The sequence below is a fragment of the Panthera onca genome, chromosome B3 (genome assembly GCF_046562875.1).
Source record: "Panthera onca isolate mPanOnc1 chromosome B3, mPanOnc1 haplotype 2, whole genome shotgun sequence".
In the NCBI taxonomy this organism is placed as follows: Eukaryota; Metazoa; Chordata; class Mammalia; order Carnivora; family Felidae; genus Panthera; species Panthera onca.
The window spans coordinates 115,355,837-115,375,142 of NC_138344.1; the positions used below are offsets into that span (position 1 = coordinate 115,355,837).

General features: G+C 40.1%; 1 protein-coding gene across 4 annotated transcripts; it reads right to left on the reverse strand.

The window, feature by feature from the left end:
* Positions 1-3,066: 3,066 nt before the first annotated feature.
* Positions 3,067-9,086, reverse strand: ADAM20 (ADAM metallopeptidase domain 20). Of its 4 annotated transcripts, none has more exons than XM_060620184.3 (2): positions 8,875-9,086; positions 3,067-5,618 (listed from the first exon to the last, which is right to left on the reverse strand). In XM_060620184.3, the coding sequence occupies exon 2, from the start codon at positions 5,461-5,463 to the stop codon at positions 3,274-3,276; it is 2,190 nt and encodes a 729-aa protein (XP_060476167.3). In that variant the 5' UTR covers positions 5,464-5,618; positions 8,875-9,086; the 3' UTR covers positions 3,067-3,273. The 4 variants fall into 4 exon arrangements, with proteins under 4 accessions (XP_060476167.3, XP_060476166.3, XP_060476169.3 ...); XM_060620183.3 differs by having other exon boundaries at positions 3,067-5,644; XM_060620186.3 differs by having other exon boundaries at positions 8,865-9,086.
* Positions 9,087-19,306: the final 10,220 nt, after the last annotated feature.

Sequence of the window (19,306 nt, forward strand, 5' to 3'; positions counted from 1 at the left end):
AAACCAAACCAGTCTCCAGGCTCTGAGCTGTCAGCACAGAACCCAACCAGAGCTTGAACTCACGAACCACAAGATCATGATCTGAGCCGAAGTCGGACACTTAACCAACTGAGCCACCCAGGTGTCCCTTGAAGAAGCTGTCTTAATAGAATGGTGGAATAACCTTTTCAAGACTAAGTCACAGCACCAGCTAGATGGCAATACCTTGTAGGGCTGAGGCCAGGCTCTCCAGAAGGCTGTATATGCCCTGAATTAGTGTCCAACATATGATGTTATTTCTCTCATAGCCCAGATTCATGGGTCCAGGAATCAAGAGGTGGAAATGGGAGGGGCAGAACTCACTATTAACCTTAATGACCTACCAGCAAAAGTTTTGCTTCCTGTTCCCACAACTTCATGTTTTGCTGGCTCAGAGGGCTTAGTCCCAGAGGGAACAGTACTTCTCCCAGGAGACAAACGATTCCATTGACTGTAAACCAAGACTGCCACCTGACCAATTTGGGCTCCTCATGCCTCTGAATCCACAGGCAATGAAGGGAGTTATGGTGATGGCTGGGGTGATTAATCCTGTTAACCAAAGGGAAATTGGACTACTACTTCACAGTAAGTCAGAGTAAAATGGCAAGTAAGAGTGTCTGGAATACAGGAGATCCCCTAACATGTCTTTCAGTACTACAATGCCCTGTGACTAAGGTCAGTGGAAAACTACAACCCAATCCAGGCAGAACTATTAATGGTTCAGACCATTTAGGAATGAGGGTTTTGGGTCACACCACCAGATAAATAACTATGATCAGATGAAGTACTTGCTGAAGGCAAAGGCAATAGAATGGGAGGTGGAAGAAGATGGTTACAAATACCAGCTGCAATCAGGTGAACAATTATAGAGACAGGACTGCAAGAGCCATGACTACTTCTTTTGCTATGAGTACAGTTGTATTCATATTTCCTGTTTTCTTCTTTCCATTTTCCTCTTTCCTATTCCCTTATCATGTGGCATGAAATACTGAACTTATTTCACAGTATCTAGGTATTGTTAATTTCACATCATAGTATTTAACTTACAGGATATCAAGAAGAGTAAAAATCACTCAAGGGCTTTATATACTCTTCTGGGGATGGGGTAAATATGTAAATCCCATATCCTATTGGTTCTGTTTCTCTGAACAGAACCCTAATACAGATTCCATTCTAGGATGGATTGTATGCACTGAACCAGAGATCTTTTCTTGGGTCTGGGAACCAAGAACTGGAAGCCAGAGTGGCACCACATATCACCATTTCCTATGACTCACTGGGGTGGTCTGTACTTCCTGTCCCATTCAATTCTGTAATGTTAGAGGTTCTGATCCCCAAAGGGGTCACATTTTCACGAGGGGACAAAGCTAGAGTCCCAGTGAAATTATAAGCTAAAGCTGCCACTTGGGATTTTGGGGCTCCTTGTGTCCCTTCTCTAATAGCAAGAAGAGGTGTCACAGTCTTGGAAGGTGTAATTGAGCCCAATCATTGAGAAGAGGTAGGACTGTTGTTAAATCATGGAGATGCAGGGAATATGTATGGAACCCAGGTGATCTCTTTTGGTGCTCCTTGGTATTCTCTAGCCCCACTGTGACTTTAAATGGAGAGACCTCAGCAATCCCTGCGTGAGAATGGTGACTAGACACTCTGGTGCTTTGCATACAAGAACCTGGGTGTAGACACTGGGTTATCACCCAAAGCCAGCAGAATATTATCTAAAGGTGAGGGAAACTAGAATGGATAGTGGAGGAGAGAGACAATAAGTGTCAATTTCAGCCCCAATACCAAACACGGTAGTAGGGACTGTGCTTCATCTCACTAATTTCCCTCTTATAACGTTTCCCACAGGCAGAGATGCCTATTCGCATCCTGGATGAGCTGTTCCCAGAACATAGATGGAAAAGTGATTCAGGGCAATGCAAAAACTGGACTGTGAAATATCCAAATAAGCCACTTTTTTAAAAAAAATGTCTATTTTTGAGAGAGACAGAGCGTGATTGGGGGAGGGGCAGAGAAAGAGGGAGACACAATCTGAAGCAGGCTGCAGGCTCTGAGCTGTCAGCACAGAGCCTGATGTGGGGCTCGAACCCACCAACCGTGAGATCATAACCTGAGCCAAAGTTGGATGCTTAACTGACTGAACCACCCAGGAGCCCCAAATAAGCCACTTTGATTCTCCTTCAAGGAAAGTCTTGCTGAACAGCTGTGGAGATTATAATCAGCAGAGAGTCTCCAGATGTCAGCTATTTAGGATAGCCTCAGTTGCCTTCCCAGGTCACCCCACATCCAGTGAATGAGCAAGAGAGGGTATGAAGACCTGGCCATTTTGGGCCAAATCTGTCACGCAGTATTTATTCCAGAGCTCGCTGCTGGGCTGGCCATGGCTTCAGTGCAGTACCATTTCTCTCTGCACAACTGACTTCCTCCCCTTTTCACAGTAGTTGGTCCCTATCAAAATCTCACAATCTAAGCTCTAACTTTGCTTCTGGAGAATTCAGACTATCACAGTGAAATAACTACTGAAAGCACTTGATAGCCCTAGGGTGAGGGGAACAAAGGAAAGAACAAAGGAAAGTGGTTTATCAATATGCTGGTGATTCAAGGAGGTCCCTTGCAGAGCAGGCCAAGGCACCAGTTGCTGGTCAGAAATCAGAGGAGGACCACCGTGCTAAGCTCAGAGCTGCAAGTCAGACCTCTGAGGGTGTCAGTGACCAAGAATGAAGGTGGTTCTAAAGAGCCAACAAAACTGGAGTCCAAAACCAAACTTGGCTACTAGAATGAATGGCCCCAGCCAAAATGATAGAGTTACTTTCGGCACACAGAAACCTAACTCCTTTCCCCCTTATCCAGCACTCTAGGCTACTTCTACTGCCCTCTGTTGGTACAGTTACCCACAAGAAAACAGGTGGAACAGAAGTGGGATCTGTAGAGGCATATCCCTGACATTACATCTAGAGTACAAAGGTGGGAGGAGGATTAGAGCTGATAGACACCAGCTTAAAAATATCTCCTTGCTGTGCCTTTGCCCAGGAAATAAAAACAGACAACTTCCGAGGGAAAAAAAAATGAAGTTTTAATATTGCTTAAAACATGAAGAGTTAGAAAGTACATGCTAGAAATCCTCTGGTGTGATATTAATGCTTATGATCCTGATATGAGGGATCGTTAAATTTTTCTTTAAACAGTCAGACATGCTCTAATGTTTCTGTACTATTAAAAGAAGTGCTAGATATTTGTTTAATGCGACAGGAGTTTTTAGCCTTCCTCTTCCTCCTCCCGCTCCTCCTCTTCATTCAAAACTTTCTTACCAAGTATAATTAGGAAAAGTAAAACGAAAAGAGTTAAAGGAATGAACCACAATAATATCAGGTAGTCCAGCCATTTCTCTCCTTCTGATGCCACCTGGTTCTGAGGAGGTGGCCCGCTGTCAATACTGCCTCCATGGCCCACATGCTGGCACTTGGGAGGTGCCCATCCATAGTTGCAGTGGCAATGCTGCTTATTATTGCAGACTCCGTTCATGTGGCAGGTCTCATCAGCCTGACAGCTTCGCGGTGGATAGGTCATGTTGACACACTTCTTGTGGATGCATATCTTTTTTTGACCACACACTGTGCCATCTCTCACTTGGCCAATATCAGGTATGGACATCCCTACATGATAATCAGTGCCCCAGCAAGTGATGTTTTTGAGGTGAAGTTGATGCACTGTCGAATGCTGTATCAGACTAGGAATTACTTCCACATTCTCACACTGTACTCTCCCACAGAGAATATCAGGGGCCTCACAACTTACGTATATTAGGTCTGCGATATCACAGTGACCAAATCGATTTCCTTGGGTGTTGATTGCTCTGTAGCATCTCTGAGATGCACTCCTTGCGTCTTTGCCAAAAATCTCCCTGCACTGCTTGTCATGGTTGGGACATCTCCCTTCATAGCAGTAGGCACCATCACCACAGGGAACCCCGTCCTGCACGTATACATCTTCTGGGCACCGATGAGATGTCCCATTACACCATTCGGGGAGGTCACATTCACTCATCTGCTGTCTGCACACAGTCCCTGATGGCATGAACTTGCAGTCTTTGCAACAAATTCCAAAAGTACAAGCAGCTCCAGGCTTCAGAGTACAGTTCAACAGACAACAGGGGTCATTTAAACACTGGTGTATGGTGCCACAGTCACACTCCTCTCCTTCTTCAATCACTAAGTTCCCACAAAACTGTCCCATAGAGATATTCGCCGAATGTGGAGATGACCTAATACATGATCCTCTAGAGAGAGTATTGTCCCAGTACCGGGCATAACTGCAATTGCTGAACTTAGTTGTCACCTTCCGGGAAGGATACATTAGGCACCACTGAAGCCCACACACACATTGTTCAGTATCATGAGACATACCCAAATTATGACCAAGTTCATGGGACACAGTAAGTGCAAAATAAAACAGACTGTCTCCTTCAAAAACATCAACTCCACTATTAAAAGGGCGTTGGCATATCCCTCCAACGTAGGCAACTCCAAGCTTTGTGCCAAAACGTTTTTTTATGAAAAGATGGGCAGTATCATGGTGCAGTCGGGCATCAAGATTGACAGACTTCCAAAGGGCAAAATCCTCCACAAGCTGATCTATCTGATCAGCGACAACTAGGTTTCTTTCACTCCAGATTTCAATCCCAGTCAAAACTACATCAACCTCCAAAGAGTAATATAAGATATCTAGTATATTGATAACATCAAATACTTCACGCTGTACTACTGACACGTTACTTTCGTAGTACAGGAATCGATTATGGTCCATGACTACACCCAGCTCAAGAAACCGCAAGTGGGTCCACCAGCCGGTATAAGAACTTTGTATCAGAGTGGAATTATATGAGGCTCTCAACTGCAAATGTCGTGCTATTTCCTCTTCTGTTAGCCCACATCTCATAGGTGGGAATTGTGTATCATCACTATCCATCTTATATACCAGGTGTTCAAATGTGGCAGAAAACCTAACTGGCTCAATTTCATAAGCAAGGTCATTTATCTGCAGCATTCCTCGAAAACCTCCAGAACAGGTACTGAGGGCAACCAGGGATTCAGGGACTCCTTCCACATAACCATGATAGTAGCAGTCGTCAGGAACAAAAGGCTGATCCTGGTGGAGGGCTTGCTGGTCTGTGTAGGTGAACACCAGGAAGTGTTTAGAAATCAAGAGCTTCTTGACCTTCATGTGGACAATGTGTCTCTGGCCCCCAAACTGCAAGCTGTAGGAGAGCCAGCCTGGAGCCTTTATACCTCTGTGCCTGCCAGTCACCTTCAAGGGGACCACCAATTCTGGGGAGGAGAAGTGCTGGGAGGGCCTGTCTTGAGAGTGGCCAGAAATGAACAGAGACATCCCAACCCAGAGTAGCAGAAGAGTGATCCTGATGTGCACCAAGGCCTCACCCACTGCCATTATGGAGTTGTCATTATGAAGCCACCTGTCCAGGGCAGAAGAGGGCAGGGTATGAGGTACTGCTGGTCTGGCTCCTCCCTCTGAGCTGCTTAGGGTGCAGGGTTGACCTTTATGGATCTGTGTCCTAGAAGAGGTGGACCATCAGAGTTGCAGTGCTGAAAGTGGAAATAAAAAAGAAGAGCTAGGATGGGGTTGGTGGGGTAGGAAGGGTGGGATAGAGAGAGAAGAAAGTGAGGTAAAAGTGACTCTTCAATTGGAATGAGGCTAGAATTAATAAAATGCCCGAGACTGTTATACATATGCACATATACATATGCATATATATGAGTATATACATATGCACACATATACATATACATGTGTGTGTGTGTGTGTGTGTGTGTGTGTGTGTGTGTGTGTGTGTAGGCAGGCAGGGGGTGGTAGAGGACAGGTTTCTAGAGGAAGAAATGAAGGAGGTTAGTCATAAATAATGGTTGAAACTGGATGGTGGATAGATAAAAATTGATTACATACTGTTTTCTAAACATGTAAACCGGCAATGAAATGTTCCCTATTAAAAGACAGACATCTGACTTCCCGATTGCTCCTCCAACCAAAAATCTACCAGTACCCTACTATCTTCAGGAGGCATGTGGACAACCCATCCAAAACCCACCGATTTTTCTGTCTCTTTTTTCCACACAGTTTATTCTATCTCCCCTTTACTTGTGCAGGACATCTGATCTCCCATTGTATCCGAGGTTAGCAGTCAAAGTAAGTGTCACTTAAGGGACTCATTAATTTTGGGAGACCCCTTCCAATCAAGACAGATTTTTATTTTAAAATGCATTCTTATCTGTAGAAAAACTCTGGACATCCAACGAACGGCAGCCACACTGATAGGGAAGCAGGGAATGCGTTGCTATTTTGAGACAAGGCAAACAGCCCAACTGCCTCCAATCACAGCATGCAGGCAGCAGCCTTCTCTCTACCCAGCTCAGCTGCATCATGCTTTCAATCATAAGAGACTCATCTTAGATGTATAAATATAGATTCTATTCTATATTTTTTCATGGCCAGTGATTTAGCTGAATTCTCTAGAGAAAGATGGATTGAGAAGCTTAAACCTAGAGTCAGTTCATTAAAACGTTCAAAAGGCCAAACACAGTTCAGGTGGACTTATGTCATTCCTGTTGAAAACATAAATTTTGGTTCAGGCAAAAGTTAAATTTGTTCATTCACTAACTTTTATTAAAAGTATCAATAATTTATTGAATATTTGAAAGCAAAAATTAAATTTGGAGACACACTGGAACATATATACTGGTGACATGAATATTCCAAATAAGTACACAAATGGGGTCAGCAGTATAGAGTATGAAAAATATCCTTAGCATTATAATGTCAAGAACTTCTGTCCACATTTGGATGCTTTTTCAGAACTGATGGATGGCTACTGGAAGCCAAGAATACTAAATGAATCCTTTCAGGGAAAAGATCTCTGGTAGAGGTGAAATCCTAATTACTAGATTTCCTCTCCATTTCTCTCTTCATAATATACTTGGTATATGCTATAGATCTGGGAATATTAAGATGAGAATGTCAATCAGAGAGAGACAAATATCCTATGTAGAATTTAAGATACCAAACAGATGAACGTAACAGGAAGGGGTGGGGGAATAGAAGAGAGGGAAACAAACCACAAGAGACTCTTAATGATAGAGAACAAACTGAGGGTTGCTGGAGGGAGGTGGGTAGGGGATGGGCTAGATGGGTGATGGGTACTGAGGAGGGCCCTTGTTGGGATGAGCACTGGGTGTTGTATGTAAGTGATGAATCACTGAATTCTACTCCTGAAGCCAATATTGTATTGTATGTTAACAACTAAAACTTAAAATTAAAAAGAATAAATTATATTTAAAAAAGGATGAGAATGTGTGAGTTGGAAGAGGGATATTAAAGATAAAGCATTATATGGACGCCTGGGTAGCTCAGTCGGTTAAGCATCTGACTCTTGATTCCTGCTCAGGTCATGATCTCACAGTTTGTGGATCCAGTCCCACATCTCTGCCCCTCCCCTGCTTGTGCACATGTGCACATGAGTGCATGCTCACACACATACGTGTGCTCTCTCTCTCTCAAAAAAAAAAAGACAAAGCATTATAAAAAGGAGAATAACCTATATTAAGCTTTGTCAGAAATATGATGCGGCAATAATAGAGAAGTTCATTGCTGAGAATCTTTGAGACACATCAGACTGTCAACATTGCATTGCTCCAAAGATGAGCCTTGAAGGAACACTGTGTTACCACAACTATGTGAACCGATGTCACTCCAAAGCCCTCCTTTCTACGGTTACCAGCACTTCAAGCAGTGTTAAGGTTTTCCTCTTAATCAATACTTAGCTCTTCTATTTCCAGCAGCTATTTCAAATTGCCCCAAACCCTTATCTTCCCAAGTCTCCTCTCATGCCCAGTCACAGACTCATTTCAGTGTTTCTCAAGCTTAGGTCACAAGCCATACAGGGTCATGAAGTCAATTTAGTGAGCCACAACCAATTGACACAATACTAAATATCAGAGAGCCTCACACAGATCAGCACCCCCTGCTGTTACCTACCACCACAGAAGCTATAGCAGCATTCTATTGACACTTGTTATATAATTATCAATTATTTCCTGAACTCCAAAACTAAAATTTATACTTTGTCTATCAAGCTGGAGATGGGATCTGCACATTATATTTCTCCGTTGTTATTTGGCTTCCTGAAGTTTTTATCAACACGGATTCAAGAGAGAGAATCAAACGCAAGAAAAGAAGACAAGGAACTTGTCATTACCTATCTGCCTGCCTGCTGTTACGTTCTGTAAATTCCCAGCCATGATGCCTTGCTCTGGTGGGGAGAGTTGGTTACCACATTCCCAGAACCAGCTCCATTAAGCCCTAACAAAGGTATGAGTGCTAGATGAACAGTGTGCCCTTCTCAGAAGTCTGAGCACCAGATGTACAGGACCATCCTCCAGTACCCCAGGTGACCCACACTAGCTAGCCAGTGTCCCTTCCTCAGATGTTCCAGGCATACTACAAAGCACCCTGATATAAGCCCCATGTGTATAGCACTTCTCTCTCTGAGATCTGAGTCACAATTCTGGAAGACCTTCTTCCAAGTCGCTAAGTATCAGCTCACCAAGTCCCCCAGTACCAGCTCAGCATCACCTTATGGGAAGAACAGCTATTAGCTCTACAGAACCCCTTTTCTGATTTCCTAAGTTACCAACATGACCAGAGCAAAGCCCTATCTTCTACAGTCCAGATCTATGAGGCCCATTATGAAACTATCCATTTATGATAACCCCATCCTCTGCCCTTCCCTACCCGCCCCCCCCAATCTTAGGCATAGAGCTTTTTCTAGCAACTAATACCTCTGTGTACCTCAGCACTTCCTTTTCATCTTTCCAGTCCTTTAGAAACTTTTCAAGAATTCCTTTAGATTAATTACTCTTGGTAGGCTTTTCTTTCCTGGACTAGATCTTGACAGCTACAGGACTTGGTACCAAGAGTGGTGCCAAGAGAGACAGACACCATTGGACTCTGGGATTGGTATGGGCATGTCCATGACTTTACACACTGCTGAACTCCTGTCCAATGGGGAATGAGCATGCAATGACATCACAATGAACTGAATTACCAGCCAATGTTTACTGTGATGAAGTGTACTACTGAAGCAAATGTGTAGGCACCAAGTGTGATGATGGCTGAAGCAAATGTGTGGGGACCAAGTGTGATGATGGCTGGAAGTACCTCAAAGACTGTTTTGGAGAATTTGCACAGTGAGGCTCAAGGCTCTAAACTCTCAGCTCAAAGAGCTGATAATGATAGACCTAAAAGAATCTCTCATTGGTTTTGGCCATAGAGTCAGTTTTACCAAAAAAAAAAAAAAAAAAAAAAAAATCAAACTTTAATTGTGAAGTTACAGAGCCACAACATAAGTTGAATGTGTAGATTTGCCAAGACTCTGATGGGAAAGTTAGAACACTGAGAAGGCAAAAAACCTTGACGCTTGCAAAGAAGAACTCCAGATGGACTTAACTGATTCTGAGTATCTTGATCCTCCCAAGTGTCCCTGAGTCTCAGTTACTGGGAGAGAAGCCAGTCTGAAGAGCCTAGACACCTATAGCTTGAGACCCTGTCCCTTCTGTGGAAGTTACTCTGCAAGGAGATACCTAGTCTCCTGAAGACATACTCTTACCATCCTTTATTGGCTCTAGATGCAAATCAGAATCTAATTCAACACATTCCAGAGGAACAAATTCAACATCTGAATTGAGAGGAAGGAACTTCTACACCAAAATAATGATAATATTTTACTAATTTATATTGGCAAAAGGGGGGGGGCATTATATTAATAACAGAAAAGCTAAAGTAGTTAGATAAAGATATATTTAGTATGATAAAATTCAACACGAATTTGTATCTATTTAATAAATACCTTCAAAATATATAAAGAAAACATTGAGAAATCAAAAAGAAATAGAAAAATACAAAATCTACTTATAAATATTAACATACTTCTCTCAGCAACTGAGAGAAAAATCACCCACAAAAAAAGGATAAGGAAATAGAAGATTTAAGCAAGGCTAATCAAATTAACCTGACACATGTAAAACACTACAGCCAACAACTGCAGAACAGGTATTAGGTTCAATTGCACATGAGATATTTAGCAAAATAGATGATATCCATGGTCATAAAGGAAGTCTCAACAATGGTAAAAAAAAAAATCGCATAATATATGTTCCTTAACTACAGAATTTTTAAAAACTGGATAGGAAAAAGAGCTAGAAAATAGCCATTTCTTTCAAAATTAAAGAAAAGCCTTCTAAATAAGCCATGGTCCAAGTATGATCAAAATATGTAATTAAAAATATTTTGGACTGAATGAAAATACAACATATTATATTTGTAGAATACAGTTAAAGCAATGCTTATATGGAAATTTCTGTATTTCAAGGTATATATTAGAAAAGGATAGTAGGGGTGCCTGGGTGGCTCAGTTGCTTAAGCCTCTGACTCCTGATTCCGGTTCAGGTCATGGTCTCACAGTTTGTGAGTTCGAGTCCCACATCGAGCTCTGCGCTGACAGTGTAGAGCCTGCTTGAGATTCTCTCTCTCTTCTTCTCTCTGTCCCTCCTCCATGCTCTCACTCTCTTTCTCTCAAAAATAGATAAGTATTTTTTTAAAAAAGGAGAAAGATTGGGGGCGCCTGGGTGGCTCAGTTGGTTGAGCGCCGACTTCGGCTCAGGTCACGATCTCGCAGTCTGTGAGTTCGAGCCCCGCATCGGGCCCCTGTGCTGACAGCTCAGAGCCCGGAGCCTGTTTCAGATTCTGTGTCTCCCTCTCTCTGACCCTCCCCCGTTCATGCTCTGTCTCTCTCTGTCTCAAAAATAAATAAACGCTAAAAAAAAAAAAAAAAAAAAAAAAAAAAAAAAAAAAATTTAAAAAGGAGAAAGATTGAAAATATTTTATGTAAGATATAATGTCACAAAGCTAGAAAGATGAGAGCTAATTAAACTTTAATAGATAAAATTTTAAAATAAACATGGGAGGGGGGGCCTAGGTGGCTCAATCAGTTGAGTATCGGACTCTTGGTTTCTGCTGGAGTCATGATCCCAGCATTATGGGATCGAGCCCCACGTGTGCTCCATGCTGAGTGTGGAGCCTGGTTGAGATGCTCTCTCTCTCTTCCCTTGCCCCTCTCCCCTGCTCATGCTCTCTCTCTCTCTAAAATAATAAAATAAAATAAAATAAAATAAAATAAAATAAAATAAAATTAAATTAAATTAAATTAAATTAAATTAAAAATAAATAAAAATAAAGATGGGAGTACAAAACAATAAAACAAAAATATACTAAAAAGAAAATAAAGTCAAACACTGGTTCCTTATAAGGAACTGACAAACACTTAGCAGTACTGATCAAGAACTAAATTGAGAAAATACAAATTGCCAGTAAGTGTTCCTATAGTAGTTTCTATTATGTATAAAATAATAATAATAATGATAATAATAATAATAATAATGATGCAGTGGTCTGGAACTGGACCAGCAATATCTCAAGAAATGCCTGTATTTAATCTTCCCTCCTCTGTATAATTACCGTACAGCCTGCAGTCACCCTTTGAAATCAACGTTGTTAAGTTAGCTTTGGTACTTGGCCAATCAGTAGGCTGAATATTAGGACAATGGAGACAGAGGTTGTGGGTGATAGGTGTTGGTTGAAATTATCAAGGGGGATTTTGTGTGTGTGACCAAAAGTATTATACAGAGGGTTTCATTTTGGTTTTAAGAATTTTTTTAAAATTGCAAATCAAAAAGCCTAGTTCTGTAGGCATTTCAGTTCAGTTTCTAGCTCTGATTTCTTCTTTTTTATGTATAAATCAGACTACATTTAGCAATAATTTTAAGGGGCCTTTGACTGGTCCCATTTACAAAATTGATTAATTAAACATTTAAGCTGCTTATAAAAATAATGGAAATTTAAACACAGGAATAAATTTGTCAATAAGTTTGAAAATTTAAGCAAATTTTCATGGGAAAATTTGGGAAACTTCCTGGGGAAAATTCCTTGAAAAACCAAACAAAAGTAATAGAAAAATTAAACAGTTCTACATTAATTAGAGTTTGAATCTATATGAAAAATATAAATTAAAAACAATATACCCTTTCACAAAATCTCTGGTATAGTGGGTTCTCAAAGTGTTTTTTGAGGTAATACAAATGACTGAATGGTGATAAAACAGAGACATATCCTAATCAAACTTTACTAATTACGTTTCAGCAATTGCTTCAACAGTAGTAACCTAAGAGCAATGACTGAATGTTTAGGAATTACAGACATTTGTGCCATGATCAAAGGCTTTGAAGATACAGGGATAATGATAACCAATCACACCCATATTTAACTCACCTGTTTTGCATGTGCAAGTGGGTTGAAGAGTTACTACTAATTTTCTTAAACAAGGCAGGGGTGATTATAATTACACCTGCTCTTTCAGTTCCGATTTGTTTACTCACAACCCAACACAACTAAATCTATTATGTAGGTAATAATTATGTAGCTAATAATAGTTATGAAGGGTTGAAAGCAAAAGATAAATCATATGAACACCAAGATATAAAAAAGAGAGCAAACATTAACAAAAATAAATCTGATGAAAACATATTAGAAGATGACAAGGTGAATAGAATTGTTGGATCACTATATTGTACACCTCAAATTAATACAACACTATTCATTAATTATACTGGAATTAAAAAGATTGTTTTAATTTAAAAAAACTGACAAGGGGCACCATGGTCAGTCAGTTAAGCCTCTGATTCTTGATTTTGGCTTAGGTCATGATCTCATGGTTCATGAGTTCAAGCCCTGTGTCGGGCTCTATACTGATAGTGTAGAGCCTGCTTGGGATTCTCTTTCCCTCTTTCTCTGCCCCTCCCCGACTCATGCTCGCTCGCTCTCTCTCAAAATAAATAAATAAACTTTAAAAAAAAGATGATAAGGGAAATATTGACAAAGATAAAGAGGTATCAATCAAGGTAAAGAGGAACAATATTTAATATAGGAAGAAACATTCCATGGTATTTTGTATGCACCTAATAGCAGAGCTTCAAAATATGTGAAGCAAGAGTTGAGAGGTCAAAAAGAAGAAATAAAAAACCCAGTATCATATTTGGAGACCTTTACTTAGAACAAGCAAGAAAATAAGAATTAAATGACATTAAAGTGTCCCAATCAATACATACAGAACACTATACTCAAAAACTGCAGGATACACATCATTTTCAAATGTATGTAGGGCATAAAGCAATTCTAAAAGAATACAAATTGTACAACAGATGCACTTTTGGTTCCTGCTCTGGCATGTAAAAAGCTTGCAAATCATCACTCCCACCCTCACAAAAAGAAAAAACATGAAAAAACTGAAAAATCAATGACCTTTCTTAGGTCCATCAGACCAATGAGACCACAGGACAAACAAACTGGATAAAGCAGAGAATAGGGATGAGCTTCTCTAAAGCAGAAGTGGTTGGAGCCAATGACGCGTAAATGGTGACTTCAGTGAATTCCTGGAGTGTTGACTAACATCATTATTAAAAACTCTTGAGGTCTCACTCTAAGGGGAGCCTCTATACTGCCATAAGTCTGATCTCCAAAAAACCTACCAGATACTCATAATAAAAATCAGGGGGGAAAAATAACCAAATGTTTGACCAAGAAGAGGAGAAAAGCAATCCGGGGACATATGGTGAAGGTAACAGTAACCACTTTGAAATACACCCAGAGTGTCCTCAAAACAAAGGCCTACCCAGCAAGGGGAACAACTTCACCAGAGCCTTATTCAACTTGAGGGAAGTGAAATTACCCAACTTCATCCCCCTTTAGCCTTCTTATGTCACCTAAGTTTGGGGATGGGGAGATAGGAGAGCTTAAATGCCCAAGTTCATAGTCCAGGGGCACAGGACCACTACAAGACTGAGACCTAATCTAAGAACACAGAATGCTTCCCATTCTCCCACTCCTTTTACCACACCAAAAGGGCTTCTGTACAAGTGGATTACACCTGAAAGAACTATAAAACATAGACTCTGTTTTAAGGAGTTTCTCAGGAAATCCTAAGACAATATGGTAGACAAAAACAAGGACACTAGAAGAAATCGAAACTTCTCACACCTGCAGCTACAGGAAAGAATAAACACAGCCTAACTTCTGGTCAAACAAACACTAAAGGCCTATCTATCTCATTGTCTATTGCCCAATATATCATGTCTGGTTTTCAACAAAAAATTACAAAGCATGTTAAAAGGCAGGGAAAAAAAAAAAAAACCAGTCTGAAAAAACAAAGCAAGCATTAGAGTCAGACTCAGATATGGCAAGTTTTTGGAATTACCTGAATGGGAACTTAAATAACCATGATTAATATGCTAAGGGGTATAACAGAAAAAGTTGATAATATACAAGAATGAGTAATATAAGCAGAAAATGGAAAGTCTAGGAAACAATCGAAAGGAAATGACAAGATATCAAAAACATGATCACAGATATGAAGGAGGCTTTTGATGGGCTCATGAGTAGACTGGAACATGGCCAAAGAAAGAATCAGTGAGAGCTTGAAGATATGTCAACAGAAACTTCCTAAACTGAAATGGAAAGAAAAAAAACTGGGGGTGTGTGGGGGGAGACTATCCAAGAACTGTGGTACAATTAGAACAGGTGTAATATATACATAAAGGGAATAAAAATCAGAGAAGAGAAAAAGAAGCAGAAAAAAATATTTGCAGTAATAATGGCTGAGAATTTTTCCATAGTTAATGATAGAAACCACACCACACCAGGAATCTCAGAGAACTCCAAGCAGCAGAAAGAGCAAGGAAAGTATACCTAGGGAAACGCTGAGTTTCTGGTGCAGCATGTACAGAGACTGGAAGTCATGACTCCATCATAGCAAACAAGTAAAAAGCTGAACACACTAAAAATTACTAACTTCTTTGAGGTCCATAAGAGAACTGAAGTCATGGAAAAACCGCTGTCTCCAAAACTGAAGAGACCAACAGTGAATATGGAAACCCATAACTTTCCAGAGCAGAAAGCCACAAGCAGAAATATCTGTGGGAAACTGGAATGGATAGGAAAACTTAAACCGTAATTGATGAATTACTGAAGGCTAGGTGTGGACAAGTCTGAGACTTAAAAATTATAGGGAAGGCCAGTTTAGAGGGCCCCTCACACTTCTGGGAGTTTTACCTCCATGAACCTACCAGGTTCTCATGCTGACGTCAAAGAAAAATCCCCTCCTTGTTCTGGCAGGAAGAGATGAAAGTAGCCATAACTGAAATACATCCAGAGCATTCTATTCTTTTTAATAAGGCTTAAAGAACAACTATTTCCCAGTTTAATCTACTGAGGTTATCAGCATCTAACTGGACCGGGGGGAAGGAAAATATAAGACTCTAACCTCCTCTAGTCATCCTATTCCACCTAGGAGGGGTGGAGGAACTGAGAATAGTTGTGAGGGTCACCATATAGGTGTACAGGGCTACTTAAAGATTCAGACCTAATCTGAAGATTTAGAATTGCCCCTCCCCCTATACCTTGCCACCACATCACTAAAGGCCTACATACCAATACATACATATCCTTTTACCAAGTACATCATACCTTGATTATAACAAAAAATATCACAAGGTTTATTAAAGATAAAAAAATTTTGAAGAGACACAGCAAGCATCAGACCCAGATCAGATATGGCAGAGATGTTGGAAATATCAGACCAGAAATTTAAAGCAACTATGATCAACATGCTGAGAACTCTAATGTAAAAAGTACACAATATGGAAAAACAGTCATGTAAAGAGACAGATGAAAATTCTAATAAAAGAATCTAAAAGAAATGCTAGAAATTGAAAACTCTATAATAGAAAGAATGCCTTGATGAGGTCATCAGTACATTGAACATGGCTGAGGAAAGAATCAGTCAATTCAAGAATATATCAATAAAAGTGTTTAAACTGAAAGGAAAAAGAAAAGAAAATAGAACAGAATATCCAAGAACTGTTGAACCACTATAAATGATCTAACATGGGTATGATGGGACTATCAGAAGAATAAGAAAGGAAAAAACATTCAGAATCCATGACAGAACATTCCCAAAGATTTGCCAGTAGAAAAAAGCAGTATGTTGGGGCACCTGAGTGGCTCAGTTGGTTAAGCATCCGACTTTGGCTCAGGTCATGATCTCACTGGGTTTGTGGGTTCGAGCCCCATGTCGGACTCTGTGCTGACAGCTCAGAGCCTGGAACCTCCTTTGGATTTTGTGTCTCCATCTCTCTGCCCCTCCCCCTCTTGCACTCTTTCTCTCTCTTTCTCTCTCTCAAAAATATTAAAAATTTTTTTTAAATCACTTTAAAGGTCAGTGGCCTAAACACACCAATTAAAAGACAGAGAGTTTTAAAGTGGATTAAAAACAACCCACCTATATGTTGAGTACAAGAAACTCACTTTAAGCATAAAGACATACAATTTTAAAGTAAAGGGACAAAGAATATACCATGCTAACACAAATAAAAAAAAAGCTGGAGTAGATAAATTAATTTCAGACAGGGAAGACTTCACAGCAAAGAAAATTATCAAGGATAAAGAGAGACATCATGTGATTAAAGGGTCAATTCTCTAAGAAGACATAACAATCCTTAGTGTGTATGTATCTAACAACAGAGCATTAAAATATAAAAAGCAAAGCTGATTCAAATGCAAGGAGAAATAGATGAATTCACTATTACAGTTGGAGACTTCAATACCCCTCTATCAGTAACGGCCAGATCCAGCAGGTAGAAAATCAGTAAGGACATACTTGAACTTAATACCACCATCAATCTACTGGATATAACCGACATTTATAAAATACTTCAAACAACACCAACAGAATACACATTCTTCTCAAACTCACATGGAACATTCACCAAGATAAACTGCATCTCAGGCCATAAAATACATCTTAACAAATTTAAAAGAATATAAATGATACAATAAATACTCTCAGACAACAATAGAATTTAACTAGAATTAATAACAGAAACTATCTGGAAATCCCAAATTTGTAGAGATTTAACATAATACAATTTACATTAGCCCCCCTCCAAGATAAAATATTTAGGTATAAATCAAATAAATATATATAAGACCTATATGAGGAAAAATACAAAATTGATGAAATCAAAGAACCAAATAAATATAGAGATATTCCATGTTCATAGATAGGAAGACTCAATATTGTCAGGATGTGAATTCTTTTCAAATGATCTATAGATTCAATGTAATCCCAATAAAATCTTAGCAAATTTTTTGTGGATATCAACAAAGTGATTCTACAGTTTACATAGACAGAAAGGCCCAGAATAGCCAACACAATACTGAAGGAGAAGAATAAAATTGGAAAACTGACACTATGTGACTTCAAGAATTCTATAAAACCACAGTAATCAAGACAGTGTGGTATTGGTAAAATAATAGAGAAGTAGATCAAAGAGGCAGAATACAATGTCCAGAAAAAGGGCCATACAAATACAGTTGACCCTCGAACAATATGGGAGTTAGAGGCACCAACCAGTTGAAAATCCACATGTAACTTTTGACTCCCCCAAAACTTTACTAATAGACTAGTGTTGACCAGAAGCCTTACTGATAACATAAACAGTGGATTCACACACATTTTGTATGTTATATATAATATGTACTGTATTCTTAGAATAAAGTAAGCTAGAGAAAAGAAAATGTTTTCAGAAAATAAAAAGGAAAAGAAATTTATAGTACTGTATTGCATTTATTTTTTAAAAATCCATATAGAAGTGGACCTATGCAGTTCAAATCTCTGTTGTTCAAGGGTCCACTGTATAGTCAGCTGGTCTTTGACAAAGGAGCAAAGGCAATATGATATAGAAAAGACAGTCTTTTTAAGAAATGGTGCTAGAGTGGGATGCCTGGGTGGCTCAGTCAGTTAAGCATCCAACTTTGGTTCCTGATCTCACAGTTCAGGAGTTCGAGCCCCATGTTGGGCTCTGTGCTGACAGCTCGGAGCCTGGAGCCTGCTTCAGATTCTGTGTCTCCCTCAGATTCTGTGTGTGTGTGTCTCTCTCTGTCCCTCCCCCATTCACGCTCTGTCAAAAATAAGGAAACATTAAAAAAAAATGGTGCTGGAGCAACTGGATATTCCCATGCAAAACAGTGAATCTAGACACATACCTTACACTCTTTACAGAGTTAACTCAAAATGAATTATAGGTCTATATATAAACTGCAAAACTAGTGGCGCCTGGGTGGAGAATTTACTCTCTCTCTCTGTCTGTCTGTCTGTCTGTCTCTCTCTCTCTCTCTCTCTCTCTCTCTCTCACACACACACACACACACACACACACACACACACACACACACGTATACACACCCTATTTAATATTTACCCCAGGAGTTTAGGAAAAAAGCAACAACATTCTCTTAGTCTTTCTAGAGGAAACACAACTGGCATGTGGGCCCCACCCAAATGGTGATTCCCAGGAAGGACCCCAGAGCCTGGAGCACTGGCAGAGCCTTCCACCTATCTCCCTCAGGATTGCCTACAGCCAGTGCTTGGAGGACCACACCCTTCTCCTTTGTCTACAGCCTAAGAAGCCCTGGGTTTCCAGAACTTGCCAGTGTTCATGCACACAGAGCTGCACGCCCTCCATGCAGATCAGTCCTTCGTCTAAGATGACTGCTACCATCATGGTTATGTGGAGGGGGCCCCCAGAGATCCCTGATTGTCCTCAGTACCTGTTTATGGACCATTCGAGGGATCCGACAGATAAGTGACCTCAAGGCACTTTACCACACTGGAACACTAATTGTTATGAGACTCAATTCCCACCCATGAAATGCAGCTTAATAAAAGATGATTAACATCAGAAGTTGGAGCTCAGGGCAGAAAATTCAAAACTTGCCCCAAATTCCCACTGCTGGTGGACCCACTGGCCCTTTGTGGAGTTGGTTATAGTGGTGTTCAACTGTAGTTTCAATTACTCAAATAGGAATGTCTCAAAGACAACAGAAATATATTAAATGTGACCAATTTAGTAGATTCCATCTGTCTACGTGTAGGCCTTCACATTTTTTAAATTGGGGTTGAGATTTGGAACCAGACAAATTTTATCAATGTTGAACAAGTCAACTTCTTGACAGCTTTCAGTGACTGGAAAAGCATTCATCTTTAGCCCCATTTGCCACATGATTCTGGGCATCTGTGTGTGGGCTGGGATTTTTCTAATGTATTTGGATTGGC